Source organism: Fistularia commersonii, chromosome 4 (assembly GCF_037954325.1).
Source record: "Fistularia commersonii isolate RoL2024-O1a breed Wild chromosome 4, RoL_Fcom_v1.0, whole genome shotgun sequence".
NCBI lineage: Eukaryota > Metazoa > Chordata > Actinopteri > Syngnathiformes > Fistulariidae > Fistularia > Fistularia commersonii.
Genome location: NC_141287.1, coordinates 19,127,827 through 19,153,601, shown reverse-complemented (window position 1 = coordinate 19,153,601; position 25,775 = coordinate 19,127,827). Strand labels below are relative to the sequence as shown.

General features: G+C 42.1%; 1 protein-coding gene across 3 annotated transcripts in view; it reads right to left on the bottom strand.

Moving 5' to 3' along the window:
• The window catches only part of grb14 (growth factor receptor-bound protein 14), a 31,201-nt gene extending 5,527 nt beyond the window's left edge, over positions 1-25,674 (bottom strand). The window contains exons 1-12 of one of the 3 annotated variants that reach the window (XM_086145835.1): positions 24,259-24,520; positions 23,766-23,884; positions 22,463-22,696; positions 20,720-20,831; positions 7,563-7,719; positions 5,832-5,953; positions 5,679-5,753; positions 5,451-5,588; positions 4,364-4,474; positions 4,121-4,216; positions 3,750-3,812; positions 161-277 (exon numbers count right to left, since the gene is read on the bottom strand). In XM_086145835.1, the coding sequence (XP_086001961.1) occupies positions 161-277; positions 3,750-3,812; positions 4,121-4,216; positions 4,364-4,474; positions 5,451-5,588; positions 5,679-5,753; positions 5,832-5,953; positions 7,563-7,719; positions 20,720-20,831; positions 22,463-22,650 (1,179 nt within the window). In that variant the 5' untranslated portion in view covers positions 22,651-22,696; positions 23,766-23,884; positions 24,259-24,520. Of the gene's footprint in view, positions 1-160; positions 278-3,749; positions 3,813-4,120; positions 4,217-4,363; positions 4,475-5,450; positions 5,589-5,678; positions 5,754-5,831; positions 5,954-7,562; positions 7,720-20,719; positions 20,832-22,462; positions 22,697-23,765; positions 24,521-25,592 lie in introns of those variants that run through there. The other 2 variants (XM_086145836.1, XM_086145834.1) reach the window with 2 other exon arrangements.
• Between the last annotated feature and the right edge of the window lie 101 nt (positions 25,675-25,775).

Here is a 25,775-nt window from a genome sequence, read left to right as displayed (position 1 = left end):
CTGTAAAATAGAAAATGCTGCTTGAACAGATGTGTTTCGAAGTGGGGGAATGAATTGACGTTTCCGAGTAGATCTGCATAACACAATGAAATAAAAACATGATGAAAAGGTTGTTGTTATTACTCCTCCGTTAAAGTGCGCCCGGTTTTACCTGACTTACCCTCCACGTCAGGCCCTCCTCCACGGCCACACACAGAGCTTCCGAGGGGTTTTCGATCACCCGGCTCGTTTGGCCTGAGAAATCCATGGCCACCAGCGAGTTCTCCGATATGCTCCTCTGAAACAGAGCGGTGGTCAATTCTCCGTGGACGTATTGATATTCATTTTGTTTTAAATAACTCCTCAGGTGTTGCCGCACATACGCCGACGGTGTCAGAACCTCCGGAATGTCTTTTATCGGCTCAGTTTCTTTTGTAGGTGGAAAGATTGCCATCTAGTGTGTGAAATATTTATATTTATGACACTGAACCTTTAGATAATTTGAAACCACAGTTGAAAAAGCAGCACGGTAACCGCGGCGACATTCAAAAGAACACACAAAGGCTCGGTCCTCCCGGCAGCCGTGAACTACATAACTGCAAGGACTTCTCGTCGAGGATCAGCTTTAAATCCCCTCATCCGTTCCTCTCCCTCTCGGTAAGCTCGCAAATTTAGCGAGCTTAAATTTTAAGGATACGGTATTCCGGTGCTTCTTATCCTCTCTGCTTCAATTAAAGCTTTTACTCCGCTTTTTATTTGGATACAGCTTTTGACATTTCGCGTGAAAACGTTGCAAAGGTAAAGCGTTCGGATAAAACAGCCAAGCGGGACCGCCATGTTTGCGAATCCCCGTTGGCCCCCGATCCTTCCGGCTAATCCTTTCGGCGTGGCCGTTCGTCACACGCGACCCTCCGACGGCTCGGCGGAGGTGATGAGTTGTCAGATCTGTGAGCAGCTGATTGGTGTATTTTTAGAAAGCGGGGAGCGGAGGGGGGGTGGGGGGGGTGGGGGCATGTCTGAAAAAACTTATAAATAGATTGCGATATCTGTCAACGAAATCCCCCTCTTCCCTCCCGGTGGCGTCTGAGGCTGTTCCGGTTCGCAGCACATTAACACGTCGAAGATTCCCCACTTGTTCAATGACATTGTCTAACAGCATCAGTTTGATCCGGTGTATTCAATCCATGAAAAGCTATCTCCCGAGATACATTAGCGACGTTATCATCAAGCGAGGTTTTGTCTGGACCGCCTCGGTAATTTAAGTTGGATCATACCGTTTTATTCGCCGCCATAACCTCAAATGGTTTGTAACTATCATGTAGTTATACGGTTTCCCGACGAGTGGCCACCTTTCCGCTGGGAGAGCGATAAATACCGGGTTTGGGTTTAATGGAAGGATGAGACCGGAATACATCGGGAGTCGTGTCAAAGTCACAGCTGGCGTTAATGTCAGCCGTCCATCAGTACGCAAACATTTGGGATAAAACGTGAAATACAATCTAAAAAAAATAAAAAAGAGTATTTCTGCTGTCTGGATGTATATGAAGAAGGTTTGCTACTCCTACTACAAACTGTATGCTCGTTGCCAAGCTGGATCACGGGAGCAGATTTTGAATCGTGTAGTGAAAAAACCAACATATGTTGTGTTCATACTGTCTATACCAGGGGTGTCAAACGTACGGCTGGCGGGCCAGTACCGGACCGCCAGCGGGTCCAATCCAGCTCATGGAATAAATCTACAATTTGAAAAAATACATAAAAATCATCAACTATTTTTCTAAAGTAAAATGCAGTTCCTATATTTTCTGCAAAGGGCGCACTGTTTTTGTCAGTGTTAGCAACATGGCACAACACTGTACCAACTCAGAACTTACAGTAAATGGCAGCAATGCACCTTCCAGGTCTGTAAAATAGCATTTTTACTTATTGTTAGCAATTAACTTGTTTTTCCGTCTGCCCCGACACTCTCATTAGCAAGATGTTGTTGTTAAAAAAAGAGAAAAGTGCACATCAGGTGTAGGGTTTTCCAAGAAAAACGGCCCACTTCTTATTTGTTCATTGAGGTTAATAAGAAACCTGTGTGCTTCGTCGGGATGCAGCAAGTTTGGTGCCGCGCAAGCGAAAAATCAAAACAAAATCCATTAAGAAATGAGAAAACAGAACTGAGGAATAGTTTTGTTGAGATTGCACTTACTTTTTCCTGATGAATCTCAGGTTGTTTATCATTTTTAAAGGATCGAGGAAAAATTTGGTCTTAGCGTTACTTCTAAGTAATTACGCTATGATTTTACCGGTCTGTACCCTTGATATCAAATTTCGCCGTACGTAGCCCCCGAACCAAAATGAGTTTGACACCCATGATCTATTCATATTTCAAATTGAATATCGTCGCTTTATTATATGCCAAAGTCACTTCTCAAGTTTTTAAGAAAACACAAAAAGTTGAGCCATATGTTGGATAAATAGTTGATTTAGTCAAAAAAAAAAAAAGATTTTTGCCAAAACATGACTCAAGCAATAATTTTAAGAGCATGAAAACGATATGAAAAGTCTTGTTTTTTCTTTACCAAACTAGCCAAAACATTCAGATCAGGGAGAAACCGGAGCAAATCTGGTTCAAAAAAATATTTTTTTATAACAGATTTCGGGTGTGATTCGTGTCGACGCGATATCCACCCCGTGAGAGAACGACTGGACATTGATAAATGATGCCCCGAGAAACAATTTGAGTTACATGTCACAGGACTATGGATTCTGCCGGGGCCTCTTAGAATTTATAACAGGGGGAAGTGCAGCCGGGAGAAGGAAGTTATGGCAAGTTGAAATTAATCTAGCTTTACATTGGGAAGGCAAATTTGAATGACATCGACTTGCTCAGTCAAATTCCACTAACAGCCAAAGAAATCAATTCATTTTACCGTATTTTTCGTGAAAATGAAATCCTTTAATTTTCTAAAAAATGACCCGTGCGCCTTATAATCCAGTGCGCCTTATGTACGAATTCTTGTTGTGCTTACTGACCTCGAACCAATTTGATGCGGTACATCGCGCTCAAACATCTGTCAAAATGTTTTAGTGCGACTTTGGTAAGCGCCTAAGCCGCTCCGCTTGATTGATTGTCGGAGCGTTCCCAACCGATGCGGGAACGTTGTATCAAAGTCATTGCTTGGTTAAATATGGGTCGCAACGTCAGACAACGGTAGGTTACTACTTATCAAGTGCTGGAATACAACATTGTCCCAACCTCAGGTGTTTGCTATCGCTGGCAACGATAAACCAATCAGCGAAAGGTACGTAATACAGGTAGGTACTGTGTTTCAACCTAATACTACTGTATATTTGTGTGTGTATGAAGACCCCTAAAAATGGCAACTGTTGAGAGACATGCTTATGAAGCAGAATTCAAACTGAAGTCATGCAGTAGAGGATGGGAATAGAGCAGCCGCGACAGAGAATTCAACATTGATGTATCAATGGTGCGGAAGTGGAAGAAGCAAGCAGATGATCTGATGAATGAGATTAATAAAGTTCGACTAAACTGACTGGTTTATTTTGCTTTATATACTGTATGTTTTATCATGCGCCATTTTGATGCGGTGCGCCTTCTGTGTGAAAACAGATCTGTTCATTGATATTGCACCTTATAATGCATTGCGCTTTAAGGAATGCAAAATGTGGTAAACTACTATATCTGTGCTAGTTTTAGCTGTTTATGCTATAATATTATACATATATGTCACTTTGGGATGACAAGGTAAATAAGAGCTTACCATTGGTGCAGCTTTTTGTTTCTGAAGTGGCTGTATGAAATTTTGATACAACTGCTCCCCATACTGTAACAGGGAAAATAAACAAACAAACAAAGATGAAAATTAAGTTTATATGCAATTATTTCAGATCAATAATCCACTATCGGTCGAAATAGGAAACAGCAGTTGTACATTAGTGTACAGTATCGGCCGATGTGCCGAGGTGAGGTGACCGATGCTCTTGACCGCATCCCTAAAATATCCAGACAAATGTCAGGTGGGGGTTTCCATCCTGCAGCACTGCATAGTTTTATGTTTACCTCCTGCCAAAGCTGAGCCTAGCCGTGGCACGGACTCTAATACCAGCCACAGTGAGTGATCAGCAAGTCAACCTTTAGCAAGCGCATGGCCGTGATCCAGCATGTCCTGGTCTGTTCATCATCGGCGCAGAGCAGCTTCATGTCCCGGGCCGAATGACATTTTATGGACTGGGGAGAGACATTACAAGAGGACAAAAAGAGTTCAGCCTGCTGGGAATCAATACTCTGCCGCTGCTCCGGCGGACAGCTTTGCCGTTGCGTGTTTTATGGCGAGATTTTGCTCTAATTGAAAGAAAGCGGCGGCGGCGGCGGCACCTTGACGCAAAAGCTGAAATCCGCAGGTGCGGCGTGATGTTTTTTGGCTGACAGCACGGTGTAGACGTCGCTGTCGCTGAAGTCGGCGATGAACTGAAGATGCCTCGGCTCCTGTGAAAAACAAAAAACTGTGAAAAGCCTTCATTAAAAGATAGCTAAAGGAAGATATGGAGTTTGACAAGATTTGACTAATTCTGCATAGTTTTGCCGGGAGGAAACTATCATACCGCCAACTATATCCAAGAGTGGGACTTGTGGACGATTAGCAAATTCTTTCTTCATTATTTTAAGTTCTACCGAGGCTACGGGTGCATTTTCTGACCGCGTGTCCGACCGATAACCGCTTTCAAACGGTCGACCAGCTGGAGAGGAAACTAAGCCCAAGCAATCCTGCGCTTCTGCTTGCAGGATGAGCGTCACTGCATTTTTTGAAGTTAATAATTCTGAATTTTCTGAGATATTAGAATAAAAATCTGGATAGTTCGTGATAATAAATGTTTGTCTTAAACATGTCTGGGGGATTATATGCGATGGTACGCTATGTCTTTTGCACCACTGACATACCATCCAGGTGTTTGCTGGGGATAATGCGAGACTCCACCTAGTTAGCGATTAGCACTGGTCTTATTACACCCACTCTTTTTGGGGTGGATCATTTTCCCTAAGTTGAGATCAACATAGTTATGATCGTCATAGTTTACGTCTAAAGGTGCAAAAAGGGACATAATAGTTGTGTATATCATTTTTCCAGATATCTTGGTTCATGTATTTCCCCCCCAAATTTCTTCAGGGCCTTGGATTTTCCTATTTTAAACCTCCAGCTGAGAAGGAGCGTTGCGAACACGTTTGGAGCCGGAGTAAAGAAACTTCTCTCGCCGGGAGCAAGGCCTCCCCTCCTGCCCGGCTGCCAGGTAAATCAAGCTCAACCTGTTCCGCCCCCTCTCTTGAAACACGAGTTAAATACAGACCGGGGTGAGCTGGTGACCTAGACTATACAAAACAAACAAAAAAAAAAAGTGGAAAGCATCCAAGATTTGGTTAGCAATCCCTCTGCTTCCCCTGTCGGACTTCGCGCGAAGCTACTGACCTTGGACGTCCCTTTATTGGAGACGTAAAGCCCCGACCGCCGCAAGACAAAAAAAAACTTCTTCCAGGACTTCCTGCTTTGCTCTTTGGCATGGAGGTGTCCATGTATCTCCGGACAGGTGCTGGAGTTGAGAAAAATCTGCGTTGGGTTGAGAATACATGTCCACATATGGGTGTTTGAAACGAAGCGCCGAGAACCAACCGATTGCTCCTTGGACCCCCCAAATACCTTTAGAAGCTGAGAGTGATCCACTCCCCCGTTGGTGTCGGTGGACACGGAGACCATGTGATCAGGGAAAAAGTCCTGCCGTAACAGGAAGAATTATGAGTTTTAAAAGACGACGCACGCACAAATGTGTTTGCGCGTCGAACATCGACTCACCAGGGGTTTCCTGAAGAACTCGTATTTCGCGTGATTCTTCCTAAAGTACAAGCGGCTGTCCGTGTCCATCCCCCAGCCTGACAGCACTTCCATGACAGGCTCATGATCTTCGATGATCCTCTCTGGCGGTGGAATAAAAGGGGAATAAAATGTATCACGATTCACTCTGGCTTTTCATTCAATCTTGGAAAGATTCTATTGTCACTTTGTTTATGTTGTCGTTTAGCTTTGGTCGTCTATTTCCGACCTTTCTGTCCTGGTGTCCATTCCTATGCTTGTTGTTCTCTCTGCTGTCCACTTATTTTTTTGATTTTATTGTTTTTCTTTGCTATTTTCTCTTGTGCCACGTTCTATTTATATTTATATTCATTTTTTTTGACACTTATAACTGTTACGCTTCTGTGACAAATGAGTTTCCCCTATGGGGATCAATAAAGTTTATTTTATCTTAAGTCAAATTAACCTTCAATATTCATCACTGATGTTTTAAAGATCAAGTGCCACTTACATGTCCAATAACACGCGGAATTAGAGGCTCCACTTTATTTGATTATTACCTCAAATTAGCTTGTGAGTCGAGCTATGTATGCAATTTCTTTTCATTGAAATTGTCAAAGCAGTTCACAAGCAACTAGACTGGATTTTGATTGTGTTTTAAAAGCGCCTGAGTGCTCCATTCACGAAAAATAATGAAATAAATCCGGTCCGTTTGCCAATTGTTGGAAATATATTACATGGCAAAGGTGCAAGGCGTTCTCTTTTCCCTTGCCTTTTTGATCTGATTTTGAATTTCTGTGTGTGCTGTGAAAAAAAAAAACTCGTCCTCCAGTCCTTGGATCGCGGGATACCGCATTCTCGGCGGGACAATGGCCGCGTTTTCCTTGGCGCTGTGCTGCTTTTTTAATAAATGAAAAAAAAAAAAAAAATGCAGGGACATAATAAGCATTGCTATAGAATTATGTCAAGAGTTTTGCTCAAGGACGTTCGGCTTGAACCACCAACTTCCACCTTCCAACAACCGTCCCCAAAATTGTTATGGGACATCGTTAGATGATAAGTCACAAAAAAACTGGAAAATGATTCCCCATTTAAAATGACAGCAACAATATTTCTTATCTATAGTATTTATTGATTGTGTGAGCTTTCTTCTCGGGCGTTCAGGAATGAATATTCTGGAATGCTGTTCAAAAGAAGAATAAGAGAATAAAGAGAACAAAACTCCAGCGTTCACCCTGTTTTTTCTCTGAATCCGATGCAGTAACAACGCAGGACTCCACGTATCGCTCGCCGCAGGTGACGTGTTACAGCAATAACAAGCAGCATCATATATCTAACCAAATATTTCAAGAGTTGGTGACAGGAAGCTGGGGTTTGGTGGGATATGATTCTATCCAAAACACATTTGAACATTATTAACCCTCCTATTATGTTAAGGGTCAATTTGACCTATTTCACCCATTGACCCAATGGGTCAAATTGACCCTTACCATAATATGAGGGTTAAACAGCTGATTTTATGATTTTTGTGCCGGTTAAGAAATCGGGTTCGCATTGTGATTCACCGATTGAAACAGAGCCTTTTGAGAAAATATTTTTGTTTTACAGGTCACGGCCACGTTACGACAACGGTCGCATAAGTGAGGCGTTTATTGACATCGGCTGAATACAACTGGGATTTTATCAGGACATTCATCGTAATGATGTGAATTCTGCGGTCTGAGTTGACCCTACCTATCCCCAGGTGGGAGAGGTGTTCGAAAAGAGTCAAGCTGTGGTCATCGACGCAGTGGTTCTTCAGGGCGAACAGCTGACAGATGTCTCGGGCCACGATGTCACTGGGAACCTCCACCGCTCTGCTGGAGTTATCCTCATTGTAGATTTTGATTACCTGCAAGAGGAGCATCGCATTACCTCGTTGCACCTTTCTATCTCTGAGGAAAGTAGGAGAAAAAAAAAAACAAAACGACGCAAAGGGACAAATTGAAACACTGTGAAAGGTTCACCGGAGACTCCGAATTGTCTGTGGCTTTGAGCGAGTGCCTGTCTCTACGTGACGCTGGCGATCGGTTCGCTGCGAAACCCCGCTCCTCGACCAGCGATCGGTTCCGGTGCCCCCGGCTGAGCGCAGGACAATTGGTATAACACACCGAAACTGCTATTCAGAGGTAAAATACATTCATTCGACGCGGGAAGTGGAGTTAACCTTGCAACATCATAGTGAGGCATTACAAGCATAATTAGAAAAACGGTTTAGATTACCGTATATTATGCACGTGGTTTTTTGCCGGTAAGTTTACGACTCAAGCCTATCAGCTCTACATTTGGAAAACAAGGTATGTGTCTCTCAAGACCTAAGAAGAAATAACCTGGAGCTGCTTCTTTGCGCGCCGCGGCCGAAAGCCTCTAATGCAACTTAAAGTCGAGAAACCCCCGAGATCAATCAGCTCGTGGACCGAGTGGGAAGGTAGAGAAACGCAGAGTTCCGAGTTCGTCTCCTCCTTCCAGCTTGCCGGCACAATGCAGGGCTGCAACCGCCCGGATATCAATTACAAGGGTCACGGTTAAATAATACTAGTTGGGTCAAAGCGGTTTAAAATGGACAGAATTGGTTGCAGAGGGTCACGGCAGAGACCAAGTAGCCATCTCCTCCCTTTTAGCGAGTTCTTTAGGTAGCTCAGAGCTATCTATAAAAATCCTGAATACACCTCCTCGCTCTCTCCCTGCTGTGAAGGGGAAGTTCAATGAGGACAGAGGCTGAGCTCTTAAGCAATGACAGCCTCACAATTCACCTTTTGCTTTCTGTGAATTAAATACATTTCACCATAACGTGTTTACAGCAATTACGCCAGCAAAAAGTTTCAATGACAATAAAGAAAAAAAAAATTCTGATCATTCTGATTATAGGACTCCCTGGCACATAGTGCTTAATAATAAATAAATGATCAGGATAAATAAATAGATACAACAATAATTATCCTAATAACAATGATAAAGCATTAACAACTATATAGATCTGTAATTAGTTTTATATATATATATGAAACTTATATGTATATATAAGACACACACACACATATATATATATATATATATATTTTTTATTTTATTTTTATTTTTATTTTTTTCAATTAGTGTTATCTCCACAAATGAAGGTATTGAGTATTTTTAAACCAACACACACTCATCGCAATTTATCTATTTATTGAACAATGTTTTGGCTCTTTGTTCATCATTTCCGGGTTGTTTCTGTAATTCATATGCAATATGTTCTTTTAACAATTTAAATGTGTTTTTTATCTATTTCTACATGCTATCACAGCTATAATTATTCATATTTTATAAAGCTTTTTGTTACTATACAGATCAATGCAAGAGTCAAGAATGAGTGTAATTATTGGCATAATTGTGAAAATAGTTCGATATATAATGTTTTCCAAGTCATTTACCACCAGCTTTTTGCTTCTAAAAAGCCAAACAAGTGGACCAGTTGCCCCTGAATGTGCTGTTTCCATGGTTACTGTGACAGTATTATTTTCTTTCATCTCATTTACATAATTTCCACAGATTATTGGATGCCAAATAGTGGGTGTTTGGTGTGAGACACTAAATGCAAGTTTGCAATAGAAAAAAAAGCCATTTAAAAGAGGAGAGAGGCACCAAGCAGATCTTAATTATCATTTTTTTTTTAATTTTCCGGTTGGCTAATTAACTTTGCTGTTGTCTGGGTCGCGTGGACACGGAAGAACTTCTGCTTCCAAAAACAACATTTCCAGCAAGGAATCCAAGAATAAACCATTTATATTTCATCGGACGCATTGCAGGAATATTCCTCAGCTGCAGCGCTGATATCTGCGCATGTTAAAGAATTCATGTATCCATAGTTATGAATGAGGAATCTTTTGCTGATTTAGAGTTCGGTCTATGTACAGTATATGGAAAAAGAAGCGTTTTGAATTCCCTTTGGGTCCTAAAAGTAGAGCGTTAGATGTGTTGGGTAAAGCTATGTAAAAAGGCAGTCGCAGATTTGACTATTGTTGACCTCCATCTCTAGCTTTTAACCAAAACGAGACGATTTTTAATTTAATTTCTGTTTGAATTCAAAGTGATTTTTTTATTTTTTTAAAGGAGTAAGAAAAAAAAAAGTTTAAAAAGTAAGTTTTAGGTCACATTAATTCGAATTTTCATCGTTTCAATTATTTTTAAGTGATATATATATAATCACCTGTGAAAAATAATTGTTTTTTTTTTCCCCAAATAAGCTCATTATTCAACATATGATTCAGTTTTTTGTGCACTCTTACAAAGCCAACAACATATATTTATGTATATATATATATACATATATATATATATAACTACATGATTATATAATTTATTATATAAATTATATGAATGATAATAATTTTTTTTTTTTCCTTTCTTCTTCATCAGTGCTACAGTTACTAAAGATCTGTCCCTGGTTGGGTTCCTCCAACGGTCCTAAAAACATGCAGCAGATTCATGTGCACGATATGAACCCCATTGAGTCTTTCGGCACAGGGTGGGCGGAATAAACAAATTAAATGTGTCTTTATATATATATATGTATTTTTGTCCCACTCTTATCCCTTCTCACTTGCACAGCGCTTTGATGGAAAGTGCTCCATAAATAAATGTATTAATATTGTAATGTTATTTTGATTTTCGGTGCACTAATGCCAAATTAAAATTTAGAAAATTTGAAAACAAAAAAAAAATAAATGAAACTCAAACACGATACTGTAAAAAAAATACATAAATAAATAACCATTTAATTTTTCGCTAAATTTGTTTAATTGCCCAACTTGACTTATAAAAGCTCTTTAAAATCAAAATTCTACAATGCTTTAAGAAACACCTGAAACACAGACAGGAAGTCGAATCCTAGACAACTGCGGTGCGAAAGGCGATTTGTATTCACAAAGAAACAATACAGAGAGAAGCAGGGACACGTTTTGGACGCGTTTGTGTGAGAGAGGATGAGTTTCCGTGTGTGTGTGTGTGTGTGTGTGTGTGTGTGTGAGTGTCTGACACCGAAAGGGCGGGACAGCAATCTTCAATGGAGGAAGACCTCTGCTATGTCACCTGGAAAGACACGGTTAGATATTGTACGGCAGATATTGATTTTCCGAAATGTGGAATGCCTTGACAAGCTTATAAATCCCCTCCGGTTAAAGAAACTCAAACTAGGAAAACGAAGAAAAAAAACAATAAAACACAAAGGGCGTTTAAGGGCAACCGCATTAATCTTCAAGAGTTTGCCCTTAACTAACTTAGAAATCCCGCTTAGGCATCACTATTCAACATTATTCTGTAAGTTAACCAGTAAAAGGAAAAAAAGATAACTGGTTTATTGACATAAACTGTCAATCAACTGCAGCCGCTGCAAGGAAACTTGCACACGAGGCATTCGACATCAAATATCTCATGATAGTTGCATGACTGCATGAGATTCACCAAGAAAAACACGCCTGTCAATCAGATGTTTTATCTTTATCTCACATTATGTTACATTCGCTTTTGTATTTGCCGCATATCCACTTACATCGATAGAAATACCGATGTATTTTTCACGTGCGTCGCAGTCGCAACGCAGTTCCTTAAAATCGGTCGCGAAATAACGGCATTGTGAAACTCTTGTGGGTGAGAGGAGAGGTAAAGTATGTGTTTTTTGGGTTGTTTTTTTTTTTTTTGTAGGGGGCGGGGTGTGTGTGTGTGTGGGGGGGGTTACTTGCAGAACATAATGTATTGAAAAAGAATTCAACTGAAAAGGAGAGAGGGAAAAAATAACAGTTAAGAGAAGACAGTAAATCCAGACATATGAGCGCACGGAGCTCTGAATGTAGCCTTGTTGACCTTAACTCAAGGACAGGACAGTGCGAGCCAATTTGCCAATTACACTACTCTGGTTAAACCTTGAACCGAAATCCCACAGCTGCAGCTCTATCTGAGTGATGGTGAGGAGGTGACCTCCAGCTTTGTCTATCTGAGAAACTATTGAGAAACTCACCTCACCCGGTTACTCCGGAAAAGCAACTAACTTTACTTCACTGCTTTTTTCATATTCCTGCAGCGCTGTGTATTGTTCGGGCGTTTGGCTCCCGAGAATTGTTTACTTTGGCTAACACGCACCATCGGCTTTACAAGTATTCGCCGTGCACCGAGGAGAAGATAATTTACAGCAGCCGACATATTTTTATCACACCGGGCTGATAAGTACGCCGGATCCTTTTTTTTTTTTTTTTTTTGCTACTATAAAAATAACAAGTCGTGCAGGATTTGCACGTTTATTTTTTTCGGCGATTTCCGCAGATCAGAGGCTTGAGAGAAGGTGAAAATATCAAAAGTTGATAAAAAAAAAAAAAAACTTTCGAGGACAAAGCGCAACTTCACTCTCCGCCGAACGGGTGATTTACGACCCTGACTCTCCCTTTCGGTAATAAACCCGTCGTAATAAGTAACGACACAAAGACCCGAGAATCTCTAGACAACGGATCGGCCGCTGTACGAGTTGCAGTTCCTGAGAAAGTTGTGAAAATGTAACTGCGGACCAACAAATATAACAGTCCCTCAAAATGCAGGCTGCATTTAAAAGTCCGACAGACCAATAAGAAGTAGCCTTGGCTGTTTTTTCAGAAATTAAGTGACTTAACATCAACACTTTTGCACTGACATGAATAAATCTATAAAAAACACCACCTGACTTTTTTTAGGTGTGTTGAGAAAGTATCGATTTCTCACCAGTCGGGCACCCGGGTTGCTGTCAGACAAGGAATAATAAGAGGAAAGACTCAAAATTGTTTTGTTTTTTTTGTCGAAAGTGTTAAAAAAAAAAAAAGGTGTCATGATTGCGCGCACGGGGCCAGAACGGTACATGGTGTAAAACCGCCTCAACATAAAATATGACCTGTTAATACTCTGTATTTCCATTTAAAGTCACTTTTTCTGTCTTGTTCTCACATCGAAATGTGCAAAACCTGAGGTTGAGGTTTCATCCTCTCCGGCTACTGCGAAAAATATCACGGAAATCAGGTTGGAATCATTATTACAACGTGGAAAATCGAACAAAACCAAGCAGCAGAAGGTCCTTGAGAGCAGTGATGAGCTATGTTGTAGTTTTATAAGTATTACAACGGTGTTATATATTTGGCCGTGGACTGATATAAAAAAAAAAAAGAGAAAACACTAAAAGATGGACTAACAAAGCCACCCATTTCTCAGAATAAATGTGTGCTATGACACCAGTAAAGTATGTTTTACCTTTTGTTGTATTTAAAAAAAAAAAGTCACTTTTAAGCCTCATTAGAAAGATATATCACAACCCCTCGCTTCCAATGAGGAGTCAAACCCAGGCTCGTGTGCTGATTTCAGACGAGAGATAATACGATTTCTGAACACGAAGGCTTCGTAAAAATAAAAAAAAAACACGCGGGAAGGGGAGCGAGCACCGAGGGAGGAAACACAATGAAGAGAAAGTTAAAGTCCTACCCGCTTTTGGAGACAAAGAGGGGTGATGGCAGGCAGGGTGACTCTCCTTGCATGGAAATTCATGCTTTGGTCGTTTGCAGAAATCTAACAATATAGGAAATCTCTACACATAGTAGCTGCGGATAGGAATAGCCGTCCGGCAGCGTAAATCCCGTAATGGCGAGCACGCTTGTTTAAATATGTGCGGATCAGATTAATTTTTTCAAAGTGCGGAGGCGACCGCCCAACAAACGTTACTTGTGTGATCATCTGCAATGAAAGTGTGAGAAACAAAGTCCCTTCGCCTCCCCACAACACAAACTCCTCCTTTGTCCTTGGGAAAGTAAAGGCTTCCCTTTCTCTCTTTTTAGAAAGACGGTTCCAATAAACAAGTTTTAAAAAAAAAAAAGGCTCTCTCACGCCGAACGGGGTTTGAAATAGACGAGGCCCGAAAAACAAATCCGCAATATCGTCAACCGAACGATCAACCGCTCAAATCGAGTCCGAAGGAAAAAGCAAAAACTGCAAACTATCATTTGTCCACAATTTGGGCTATTTAAATATGTGTACCGCTGGAATAATAGCTCATTATAATCCCCTGATTTAGCAAAAACTCATTTTTTTTGAATATTCTCTTGATTTTAAGATGGAAAAACAAGAACGTTTCAGATGCATCAACAGAATATTATTCATTCATGATAAAAACAACCTCTTGGGGGAAACGTCGCACACTGCGAGCGCACTGAAACGTAATAGGCTTAAAATACGATTAAAATCCGTAAAGGTCGATATCGCACGCTTCCAGCGCCGTAAAATAAAAGAATCCTTTCTTTTGTCGGCTTATATCACACGTCTCATGATAAGGAATAATTAGACCACTTTTTTTTTTGTTGTTTTTTTTTAACATCCTCCAAAGTGAATAATGGGAAACCATGTTTTCCTTCAGGGGCAGTTTGTCTGAGAAGAAGAATGAGCCTTCAGGACAGGAACTACATCGGTGCCCGCTATGAAGAGATGATTTAAAATGTAACGTCTCAATTGTAAACGTAGAATAGATACGTGAGAGGGTGTATTTATGTATATTATTTTGACATTTTTGCTCTATCTCTTCGGGGACGAGACGGAAAAATCAATGGAAAGTCTGCGAAATTTGTCAGGATATCAATATTTAAAGTCGTCCGAAGAGGGCTCTTACAAAAGCCCTCGGCATTATGGCAAAGTGTCAGTCAAGGCATTAAAAAAGTAGGTTAAAAAAACATATCCTGGGTCTATATTTACTCTGAGGCAAATATTTTTTGTCCCTTATGAAGGAATCAATAATAGGAAATATATATAAGGTGGTGTTTTTATATTTAACGTAAGTGCTGTGACTGTGGAAGCTTGGCAACAGTCATTATCCTCCTGAGAGCTCGCAAGCAAAGAAGAACTTCCCACGATAGAGTTCCACTTTATCTGGAAGCACAGCACATAAACTTGTGAGTCCAGACAAGCAGACGCTGCTAGTTATCAGACGGCTAAAATGAATTGGAATTAATGGAGCCAAAATGATAACAAAGGCTCCGCAACTCCCATAACAAGCCGGGCTTCAGACTCATTGTCCTTGACCACGCAGGATTCAACGGAGACCCCCAGCGCGCGGTGAGGAGACAGCAGCCAGGGGCGTAATGATGCATATATTCAGGTATTTACACCACCTAAAAATATCAGTAGCCGTCTTGCAGAGCAAGGACACGCACCATCATGTGGCAATCTTATACCTGCCCTATCTGGACCTCTCAACAACCTGATGTTTGTGCAGGAAAATACAAAGTAACGCTCCGTCCTGAACTTCACCACACGGCACCTGAGGCTCGGACAGATGTATGGCACGGATGTGTGTAAACACAGCAAACCGACCGATAGACAAAACACAAAATGTCACTAGGTTACGGCAGCGGGTGGGTGGAAAGGTAAAGATAAAACTTTGTATCACAAGTCACACAGAGGATTGTGTGTGTGTGTCGTGTGTGTGTTCATCCCTATTCAGAGTTTAATAATAGATTTTGTAAGCGCATAAACATCCAGTAAAAGCAGTTGGCAGGCTTGACATCACAATCGTAAGCGTAGCATTATTCATATATTCATAGCAGGGAATTTGTTCATAATACTTGAATCAGTTCCAACAATTTGGACGCTGAACATTAAGGAAATATATTTTATATTTGTTCATCATAGATACAATAATAATGATAATAATAAAAGTAATACATAATCATGATAACATAATTATTATAACTGTTATACGTGTTATTAGAATATCAAAAAAATGTTATTAACTATTCTATTATATATTATTATTATTATTATTATTATTATTGATATTGTTTATATTATTGATTATTGATACATATTATTATTATTACAATTTTACTGACTAATAATGAACATAAAAATAATAAATATAACAATAATTTCAGTAATGCTATGATAATTAATAATGGCCAATAATTAAAAAATACATATTAATATTACAATTTTTTTTTTTTTTCTTTTGTAAGTGCAGAATCTCATAATATCGCTAACAGGATCAGGATATTTTAAATCAACGTAATAGCTCATCTTTTCCATCCTGCCGCGTCACATCTTCATCTTGGCCCGGTTACGAGCCGAATGACCCGCATTGAGGCGCAAACCGACAAGAAACATAATTTACCCCACATGACCGAAGGGGAAAAGCGAGAGTGAGGGAACTAAAGGGCTTCCGGAGCGGCTCTCGCCAGATGACCGGCTATATATAACACACGATCTGTCGGGAGCCGGGAGTGCAAGGTTGTGCGAAGAGCTCGCGGACCATGACTTGGCCGATTGACGCTCCTCTCTGGACGACTTCGTCATAAACATCGAGCCATCGTGCGCGAGTCGGCATTCCTTCGACCGGATCGAAAAGGCCTACAGTCATCAACTGTAATTTCCCCGTTGTGGGGCTGGTAAAAGATCGTATCTTATCCATCTTATCTAGCCCGGGGAAAGCCGTGTTTCGATTAAAACGACGCGTAAATTAACCTTTCCCTGAGTGACAGCACGACAAACTCTAAGCGGCGCTCCGACAAGTTATTGAGAGGCTGAATTCAGAGAGCATGACTAATTGTTTAAAATGCATCCGTTTGTAACCCCGGGAGGGGATAACGTAACATCTGCCTCGGAGAAGAGGCCGGACGAGGATCCGGAGCTTGTTGGCATATGAAATAACATCTCTGGAAGGCAGAGCATTTCCTCTGAGTCATACGGCCAAACACGAACACCGGGGATGCGAACCCGTCGATGACCTCCTGGTTTCTAGCCTCAGACGCAGACATATTAACACACACTGGAGAGATTTTTGATTTTTAGAAAAATTTCAAAAATTTTTTTGTTCTCAAAATGGTATTTTCATAGATGATAACCGTGTACGAACCAGAAATACTCTCTGATGTAAAAAAACACCAGGAAAAAGGGAACAAAAAAGAATGACAGCACTTAAGAGAGCGAGACATATTAACACACACTGGAGACATTTTTAATTCTTAAAAAATGTTCAAAAATTTTTTAGTCATTTGCCATCGGATGTGGTATTTTCATAGATGATAACCGTGTACGAACCAGAATTACTCTCTGATGTAAACAACCACCAGGAAAAAGGGAACTAAAAAGAATGACAGCACTTAAGAGAGCGAGACATATTAACACACACTGGAGACATTCTTAATTTTTAAAAAACTTTCAAACATTTTTTAGTTCTGGAAATGGTATTTTCATAGATGATAACCGTGTACGAACCAGAAATACTTTCTGATGTAAACAACCACCAGGAAAAAGGGAACTAAAAAGAATGACAGCACTTAAGAGAGCGAGACATATTAACACACACTGGAGACATTTTTAATTTTTAAAAAACGTTCAAAAATTTTTTAGTCATTTGCTGTCGGATGTGGTATTTTCATAGATGATAACCGTATACGAACCAGAAATACTCTCTGATGTAAACAACCACCAGGAAAAAGGGAACAAAAAAGAATGACAGCACTTAAGAGAGTGAGACATATTAACACACACTGGAGAGATTTTTAACTTTTAAAAAAAATTCAAAAAATTTTTTAGTCATTTGCCATCGGATGTGGTATTTTCATAGATGATAACCGTGTACGAACGAGAAATACTCTCTGATATAAACAAACAACAAGAAAAAGGGAACTAAACGGTATGACAGCACCTAAGAGAGCGAGATTGTGATTGGCTTTTTTTTGGAACATTTGGCTTATTTTAATTTCATACTCCGGTTAATTATTTGCCTCTCGAGCGAGAGTACTCGGTCTCGGCGACCCCCCCCGGCCTCCCGTCCCCCCGGCTCTCACGGTGCATCTGCCTAACCTCGTGCTCCTGCGCCATCTGTCAGCCTTCCATATCCGACCTCCGCTCCCATCCTCAGATTGAACTATCCGTCGCCGTCGCTTCAGAGAGGTTCTTTCCTCGACCGGTTCTTCCTCCATCTGTCCTTCCCCGAGGCTGTCTGCCTTCGGTGCCCTTCTTCGTTGCTCTCAAACCCCAGGGTAATCCGCTTGCGATCCTCAGCTTCGCAGCTATCAACCCCCTGAGCTTCCTGTTCTTGGGATCTCTAATTCGTACAAGTGTTGGGAAAGTCTTTCGTAGCGTTGCGGTTTCACACGCGCGCCATCTTACCTCCCGGGTCGGAAAGCCCGGCCATTTTTCCGCGGCGGCTAGGTTAGCATCGCTTCCGCTCCTTATGTCGCCTGCTCTCGTCGCTACAAAATCTCCACCTCGCCGTTGCCGTTTCAGCCTCCCGAGTCTCCCGCCGGATCTGCTCGCTTCCCAGCAGGCGCTGCCGGCTCAGAACCCCCCCGGGCTCTTCGGTCCAGTGACCCGCCGGCCTCATCGGCCCCCGCATCGACCGCATCGGCCGGCCCGTCCTGCCTCCGGGCCATCGGCCTCGGGTCCCCCCCGGCTCCGTCTCTCCACGAGATCCTACATTATCATTCTGCCGTGCCAGATCTGGTCTTATCCGATTTCCACAGATGGCGCCGTTGAGTTTAAAACCGCCAGGGTATTTTATCTCGGCCCTTTCGCTTATTTATTATTTTGGTTATTTTCAGTTTGATCCAGGTTCTGGGATTGCGTTTAAGAAACCAGTTCATTAGTCGGGGCAAAAAAAAAAAAAAAACACAAAATGGTCGGTGGTGGGTCTCCTATTTGTTATCTGGGTTTACTTCATATTCATCCCGCCCTCCAAACACACACACACACACACACAAACACACACATGGTGAAAGAAAGCAAGAGACGCCATTGGAACATAAACAGCAACCCTGCAAGTGCATCAATATAAAACTTCATTGGATAAACCAGTTCCCAAAGTCCCCCACAACAGCAATGATTCCAACAACTTTTGTTAAAGAAATTACTTTTTCTTTCAATAAATGTGCGTTTCTCCTTGACAAACTCTCTCTCTCTCACACACACACACACACACACACACACACACACAAACACACACACACTGGCACCAATGCAGCACCGCGGGCAACGGGCCAGTCAACATGGGTGGCCCCTCCGACTCGCCAGATATCTGTATCAGCTCCCAAACTTCGATGACGACGAGACATACAGGCTGTGCTTTTGGACGAGCCTGAAGAGCGTCGGTCGTGGGGAGCAAACGAAATCCCTCCCCGGGAGTCAAATAAATATTCCAACCGCCAACTGACGACCCAGAAAATGACAAATCTAAGCGGTGAGATTTCAGGGGCGTGACTGAAGGGCAAGACCTATAGACCCGAAACAGCAAAAAAAAATTGATAATGAATAAATAAATCACACACAATTTCTCCGATAGCGCGATTTTGAATTCAAAGCCTCCACCGGTTACGAATTATTTCCACATAATTCCTTACGGTGCGAGTTGTAATACCCCGAATCAGACACCGGGAGGCCGTGCTCTGGAGAAGGTGGAGAGCAGCAGCAGAAGGGGACGAGTAGCTGCTGCTGCTGCTGCTGCTGCTGCACAGATCGAGCTTTTTTTTTTTTCGTTTTTTTTGTTTTATTTTCTTGACAAGGCGTCGACGTTGGAGCTCTCGCTCCAAAAAATATCAGTTTTTCAGTTTCGCTGATGAAACGTCAAGTTCAGGAAAGACTGTTGGACTTCGTGCTTTGTAGTCCGGGTTTCATTTTTTGTGACTTTTGCACGATCAGTATGAACGCATTAAAAAGTTTCAAAAGTTTTTTTTTGGCTTGGTGATCAGAACTCCTTTAATACCTATCTTATCAATCGGTTACTTTCCAGGTGAATCTTTATTGATGATGAAAGATAAGATAAACTTTCTTGATCCCCATAGGGGATATTCTTTTGTCACAGCAGCGTAACAGATTACAAGTGTCAAATAAATATGAATATAAATATAAATAGAGAGAAAATATATACTACTATAATTAATATCTTTATTTAAAATGTTAGTTTAATATACATATAACATATATATTGACTTGATCATACAATACTCTGGTGAAACAGATCTATTTTCTGCATTGAAAAGGACGGGTCCAACACTGCTGGCAGTCTGTGGTAGCTGCTGTTCTATGTAATTTTAAGCTCGCCTATGACTCATTACTTTGACCTGCCCATGCACACACACACACACACACACACACACACACACACACACACACACACACAACTGAGAAGCAATTCCCTTCAACGCAGCGATCGACTCTCAGAGAAAGTCAAACGTCTTTTGCAGGCAAAAATATAACACAACTCAATAAACCAGTGTAATAATGTGCTTAAAATATCAATATAGCCCTTTTCCTTTCCTAGGTTTCGCTTGGTTTGATTGTATTTCAGTCCAGTCTTCCTCCTCAGATTGTTAATAATTGTTATTTGAGTGAAGATAATTTCTTTGTGTATCAAATTTAGACTCTCGCTAAATATTTCTAACTGCATAGCCATCTGTGACCCCCAGCGCGTCCTATTAATACTCCAAAATTAATCAGACTTACAAAACAAGACACAAATGTAGCCAACGCCTCAAGATCTTGAAATATGTCGCTACTTTAACCCGTGTCAGCAGCCGCCCATCACCACAACGGGTGTATGTCACACACACACACACACACACACACACACACACACACACACACACACACACACACACACGCGGCGTGCTAAAATTAAAACGCGGAGGGGACGAGGGAATCCTCACGGGGAATCAGGAATGATTAGCATTTCAACTCGCCATCTACTACGTGTGGCATCGTTTGTTACATGAACGGCGCGGTCGGACCTCGTGGATCGTCTTGATGTTCCCGAGGAACGCAGGAAACGCTTTTTTTGCGTCACGGGTCACGCGGAGGGGGGGAGGCGGAAGCGGACGACTCACCTGAGTCGTATTGCTTTTGGTCCACTGCAATAAACATTCAGGGACGGAGTGGGAGAGGTTGATGCCTTCAGGAAAGGGAACCGTTGCTTCTCCTCCTGGCTCTTTATTGCTCCTGAAACATGGAAACAACTTTTCAGCAACAGATGCCTGTAAAATTAAAACTCGATTTTTATTTATGCCTGACTTGCTGGTTTCTTTCGCCGTGAGAACTGACAGAGGTCGCTCGTTACTTTTACCGACAGGAACTACGGATGTAGTCAGATGAATGTTTCATTTCAGATGGGAAATTAAAAAAAAAATGATATTTTGAAGTAATCATGATGTATGGAAAAAAATAGAAACTATGGGAAATGCAGTTTCTGCAGGGGGAAATGGCTTAAAGCTAACTACAGTATGAAGGGGATGGATTCCAGTCTGCTCACTGAAAGAATCATCATTGTGATGCAGCACTTGGGAAAAGTAAAACAGGATCATATACTGCTCAAAAAAATAAAGGGAACACTTGAACAACACAATGTAACTCCAAGTCAATCACACTTCTGTGAAATCATAGTGTCCACTCAGGAAGCAACACAGATTCATTTTGACTTGTTTTAAGGACATTACATCAAAGTTGGATCAGCCTGGAGTTTGTTTTTACACTTTAATTTTGAGTGTGATTCCTAATCCAGACCTCCATGGGTTGATACAATTGATTTCCATTGATCATTTTTGTGTGATTTTGTTGTCAGCACATTCAACTGTGTAAAGAGCAAAGTATTTCATAAGAATATTTCATTCATTTAGATCTAAGATGTGTTTTTTAAGTGTTCCCTTTATTTTTTTGAGCAGTGTAGTTAAGATAAATATTTTGCAAATGATAAAAAAAAAACAACAAAAACAACATCTCAGTTTAGTAAACATGAATACACACTGCTAAACTTTGTAGTGTTTGTCTGGAACAATCTACAGATAAAAGTTACATCGACATTTTAGCGGGAATGATCGCAACGCACAGGCTTTAGCGGTTGCCCTACGTGCACGAATGAGAAGTGTGCACGGGGGTTGGTGAAAACAGGACGGATTTGACAGCGCCGTCTGTGCACGGACCCCCTCCTGCTCTCGACGAACAGCCCGCGCACAGACAGCAGCCGACGGTCAGTGCCGGAAACACGCTTATGGAGGTCGGACTAAAATCTCAAGTCATTACGTGATTAATCTGGTTAGCGCCGGCGAGGGCGCGGCGCTCGTATCTGCGAATCGTCGTCCTTCCGTCGGCGGGAACTCTCCTCGCATCTACACGCATAACGTCATACCAACGGCGAGATCCGTAAGATCACATTGCATTGTGACGAGGGCCTCGCTCTCTGAAAGGTGCCGTTCTCCGGCTCTGGCTTCTTTTTTTTTTCTTCACTATTCTGCAAACGCAGCGGTTACTGAGTTACTAATTATCTCCCACAAGCTAACAGGTGCTCGATTTGATTCCAGGTCTTTAACCGCACCGTTGAAATGATTCATTACACCCCATTGACGGCCGTGCACGGGTCAAGCAACGCTGTGTTTACAGGTACAAAGTCTAGGCTGCAGCTTTCCAATAAGACTTCTGTGTCTCGCTCCCGCGCGCGCTCACAGAGTTTTCCTTCTATGACCAATGAACACCGGGAAGCAAAAATGCACTTTTAAGTGCGGTTGAATTTGGAAAAAAAAATAAACAGGCTCGTTTGAAAATAACCGTCCGGCGGAAGACAGAGAGTTTTGTCGTACCTGTTCACTTTAGCGAGTGCAGTTCCAGTCTTCTCAGCATTTGAGGTCAGCAAAGGAGCTTGCAAGGGGAGGAGAGCCGGACTGGAGTAGCCGCTCAAATTACCATCGCCACTCTGGAAAATCTCTGCTTTCGCTCCATGGCTTCCAGACGTGTGTATTTCATCCAGTGTGTTACTCATATCACCCATCTAAATCCGAGGCATCATCTAGAGAGAGAAGAGGCGAGCTATTGGACTGCAGTGTGTGTGTGTGTGTGTGTGTGTGTGTGTGTGTGTGTGAGAAAGAGAGAGAGAGAGAGAGAGCTGGGTTAACTGCCTGGCGGGTCTCCTCTGCTCACAGCTCACACTCTTACAGTACACACACACACACACACACACAAAACTCTGGCTCATCTGCTGCCCACAAGGCTGGCTTAGTGGGGCAAACCGACCCCTCCTACCCAAACATGATCCATCACAATAAAGATATTTTTAACGCGGTGACTCCCCGCATGAAACATCCCGAAAATCATTTCTCGCCGGGACGAAGCGAAGCGTCGGTGACAGCCCTCTCGCGTTTTAATATCCTTTCTTTTGTCCGCATCTTTTCATTCAATAACCCCCTTGTCATGTAAAACACACAAAGGACAGACAAAGGGGTGTCTTTAGCTCGGTAATAAGCGCACGAGGACCTCAAGTTGTATAAAGCCTCCGTTCTCTTGTTGTGGACTTTGCACAGGGATCCAAAACGCACTTTAAACTTGCACTGTAGAGGGTGTGAGGTACAGAGTAACCAGGCAAAGCAGATTAGTTGTGTTATGGGCTGTGTCATTCAGTGGCAGACTCCGTGTGTGTGTGTGTGGAGGGGGGTGTGTGTGTGTGTGTGTGGACGAGAACATCTTTCTGAAAGGTAATGTTTCACAAACTCGTGGAGGACCACTTCAGCCGCGCAGTCGACGGACAATGCTAACTTCACCTCGCCGCTTTGGTAATTATAACAAGCTGGCCGAGTGGGAAGAACCAGGGTGTTGCTTTGGAGTGTAGAACAAAGAAACAGCACGATGTTGCCCTGAAAGGTATTTTCACAAGGTGTGTGTGTGTGTGTGTATGTGTGTGTGCATGGGTAGAGCCAATGCACTTTTTTTGAAATCAAGCATGAGTTAAAAAAAAAAACCCAGCACATTGTTACCAAAGACAAACACAGAATCAGCAGGTGGAGTCCCAGCAGGCTCTTGGTTACGTCCAACTATTAACAGTGTGTAACACATTAACAGTAGCAAACATGGCATGGGGGCGGGGGTGCAGGGGGCACAAATGTTCTTTACCTATAAGCCTTTGTGAAACCTCCAATGTTCCAGGCAAGAAATACCTGATCGGGAATCATTCATCCGTTCGGGCCTTGCTTGGATATAACGCGTGGAGACCGACGACCTGGAAACACCTCCTGCCAAAGACCCGGCTGTAAATATTTTGTTGTAAAATGTGACTTTTTATTCGTTTGTCGTGAATGGGGTTAAAAAAAAAACAAAAAAAACTGGAAAAATATCCCCTTCGCGTTAAAAACAAACAGAGTTTAGAGTGTCCCTAGAGAATCGGGTGTTTTCTTATAATAAAAATGTCAGGCTCATGACGCACCCCGAGGACCAGAGCCGAGTTATGCCAAATTAATTTATTATTAATGTCGGAATTTAGGACTGACAGCGTCCAATCTGATGTTTTCCAAAAAAAAAAAAAAAAAAAATCCCTCGATATTATTAGATTAGCTGGATGGAAAAAAAAAAAAAAAAAAAAAAAAATGTCCCATGATGTTTCCAATACCTAAAGATGTTCCACTTGCCGTGACTTCACGGGATAACATTCACGCGCGCCGCGGCCTTTAAATTGCGTTTTTTTGTTCCTAGCATCTTCCAGCTTCCCTTCAGGGTCCCTGCAGCGGCTCTGACGGTCCCCGGAGTTTAGGGGGGGGAGGGAGGCTGGGACGGGGCGAGGGTCGGGGTCTGATGAAGGAATTAGCGGTAAGGGATGGGGCGCAAACATTTCTGCGAGATCCCACGGTGGAGTGATATGAGGACAAGCGCCCTCCAACCCCACACACACACACACACACACACACACACACACACACACACACACACACACACCGCCGTCCCCGAGCCCCGCCAGGCACAGAGGGAGAGAGAGACAGAAATAAACCATAGACTGGAACACATTCTTCTGGTATCAGTTGGGCAAATGCTAATTGCGCTGGTGCACGATGGATGCCAGGTCTATTTCAGGGATTTATTGGGAGTTTCTGACATAACGTTAAGACCAGTTTAGGGCCCCTGACTGAGCAACCCTTAAAATACACCATGACAAGTGTGTGTGTGTGTTTTTCTTTTTATATACTGTAAATATAATTAACCCCGCCGTGTCTGATTCCCCTTTTCGATGCTGCTCCTGGATTTGGGCCGGTGCTTCCGGTTTGCAGCTGCGCATTTATACACAAATGCCGTGTCCAGAGTTGCTTTTAAGGCTGTTTTTATGGAGCAATTAGACATTCCCACCATGTCCACACAAAAGATTTGCTCTTCTCCCCCCTTTCACACACACACACACACGCACACACACACACACACTGACAGCGTTACAAGGCCAACTCTTAAAGGAACAGCGCACTTTTCCTACCAGTAACACTTAGTTATGGCAAACCAAGAGGTATGACATCCTGTTGTTAAGAAAATATCTACACTTGTTTTCCATGTTATTTTCTACATCATAAACATGTTAACAAGCAACATATACTGGAAATACATTTTTCTTTTTTTCTGGATCTAGCTCTATTTCCCAAACGTGCTGATATATAATTTATAAAAATGTTCTGCTTTCAAAAAAAGAAAAAAAAAAAAAAACAATTCACTATCACCTATGGATCCTGTTGAACACTTTTGAAATACATGGTAAAGTTGTTTTCGAGCCCAGCCAGTACATTTTAACGGTCCCGGCGACATTGACACGCTGTCAGGCCGCGAGCAGATCTCTCCAGTCACCGTTTGTTTTGATATTGTTTTGCCTGCCGACTGTAGGCGAGGCCCGCGTGGTATCTCTCTGCAAATTCACACCCGGCCGGAGGTGCCCTGTCCTCCACCCCCGTGAAATAGAAAGTTTCTTACCTTACCTCGCGCCCGGGGTATTTATTTACATCTTCGTTCTAGTTTCGGAATGAAGACTTCCACGGCGGTCTTCGCCGCGGTGCAAATCGTAATCATGTTTTTTTTTTTTTTTTTTACCTGAAGCCACCTTGCTCAGCATAACAGGCTGTATTCAGTGGGGTCCTATTTCAGCAGCTCATGAAG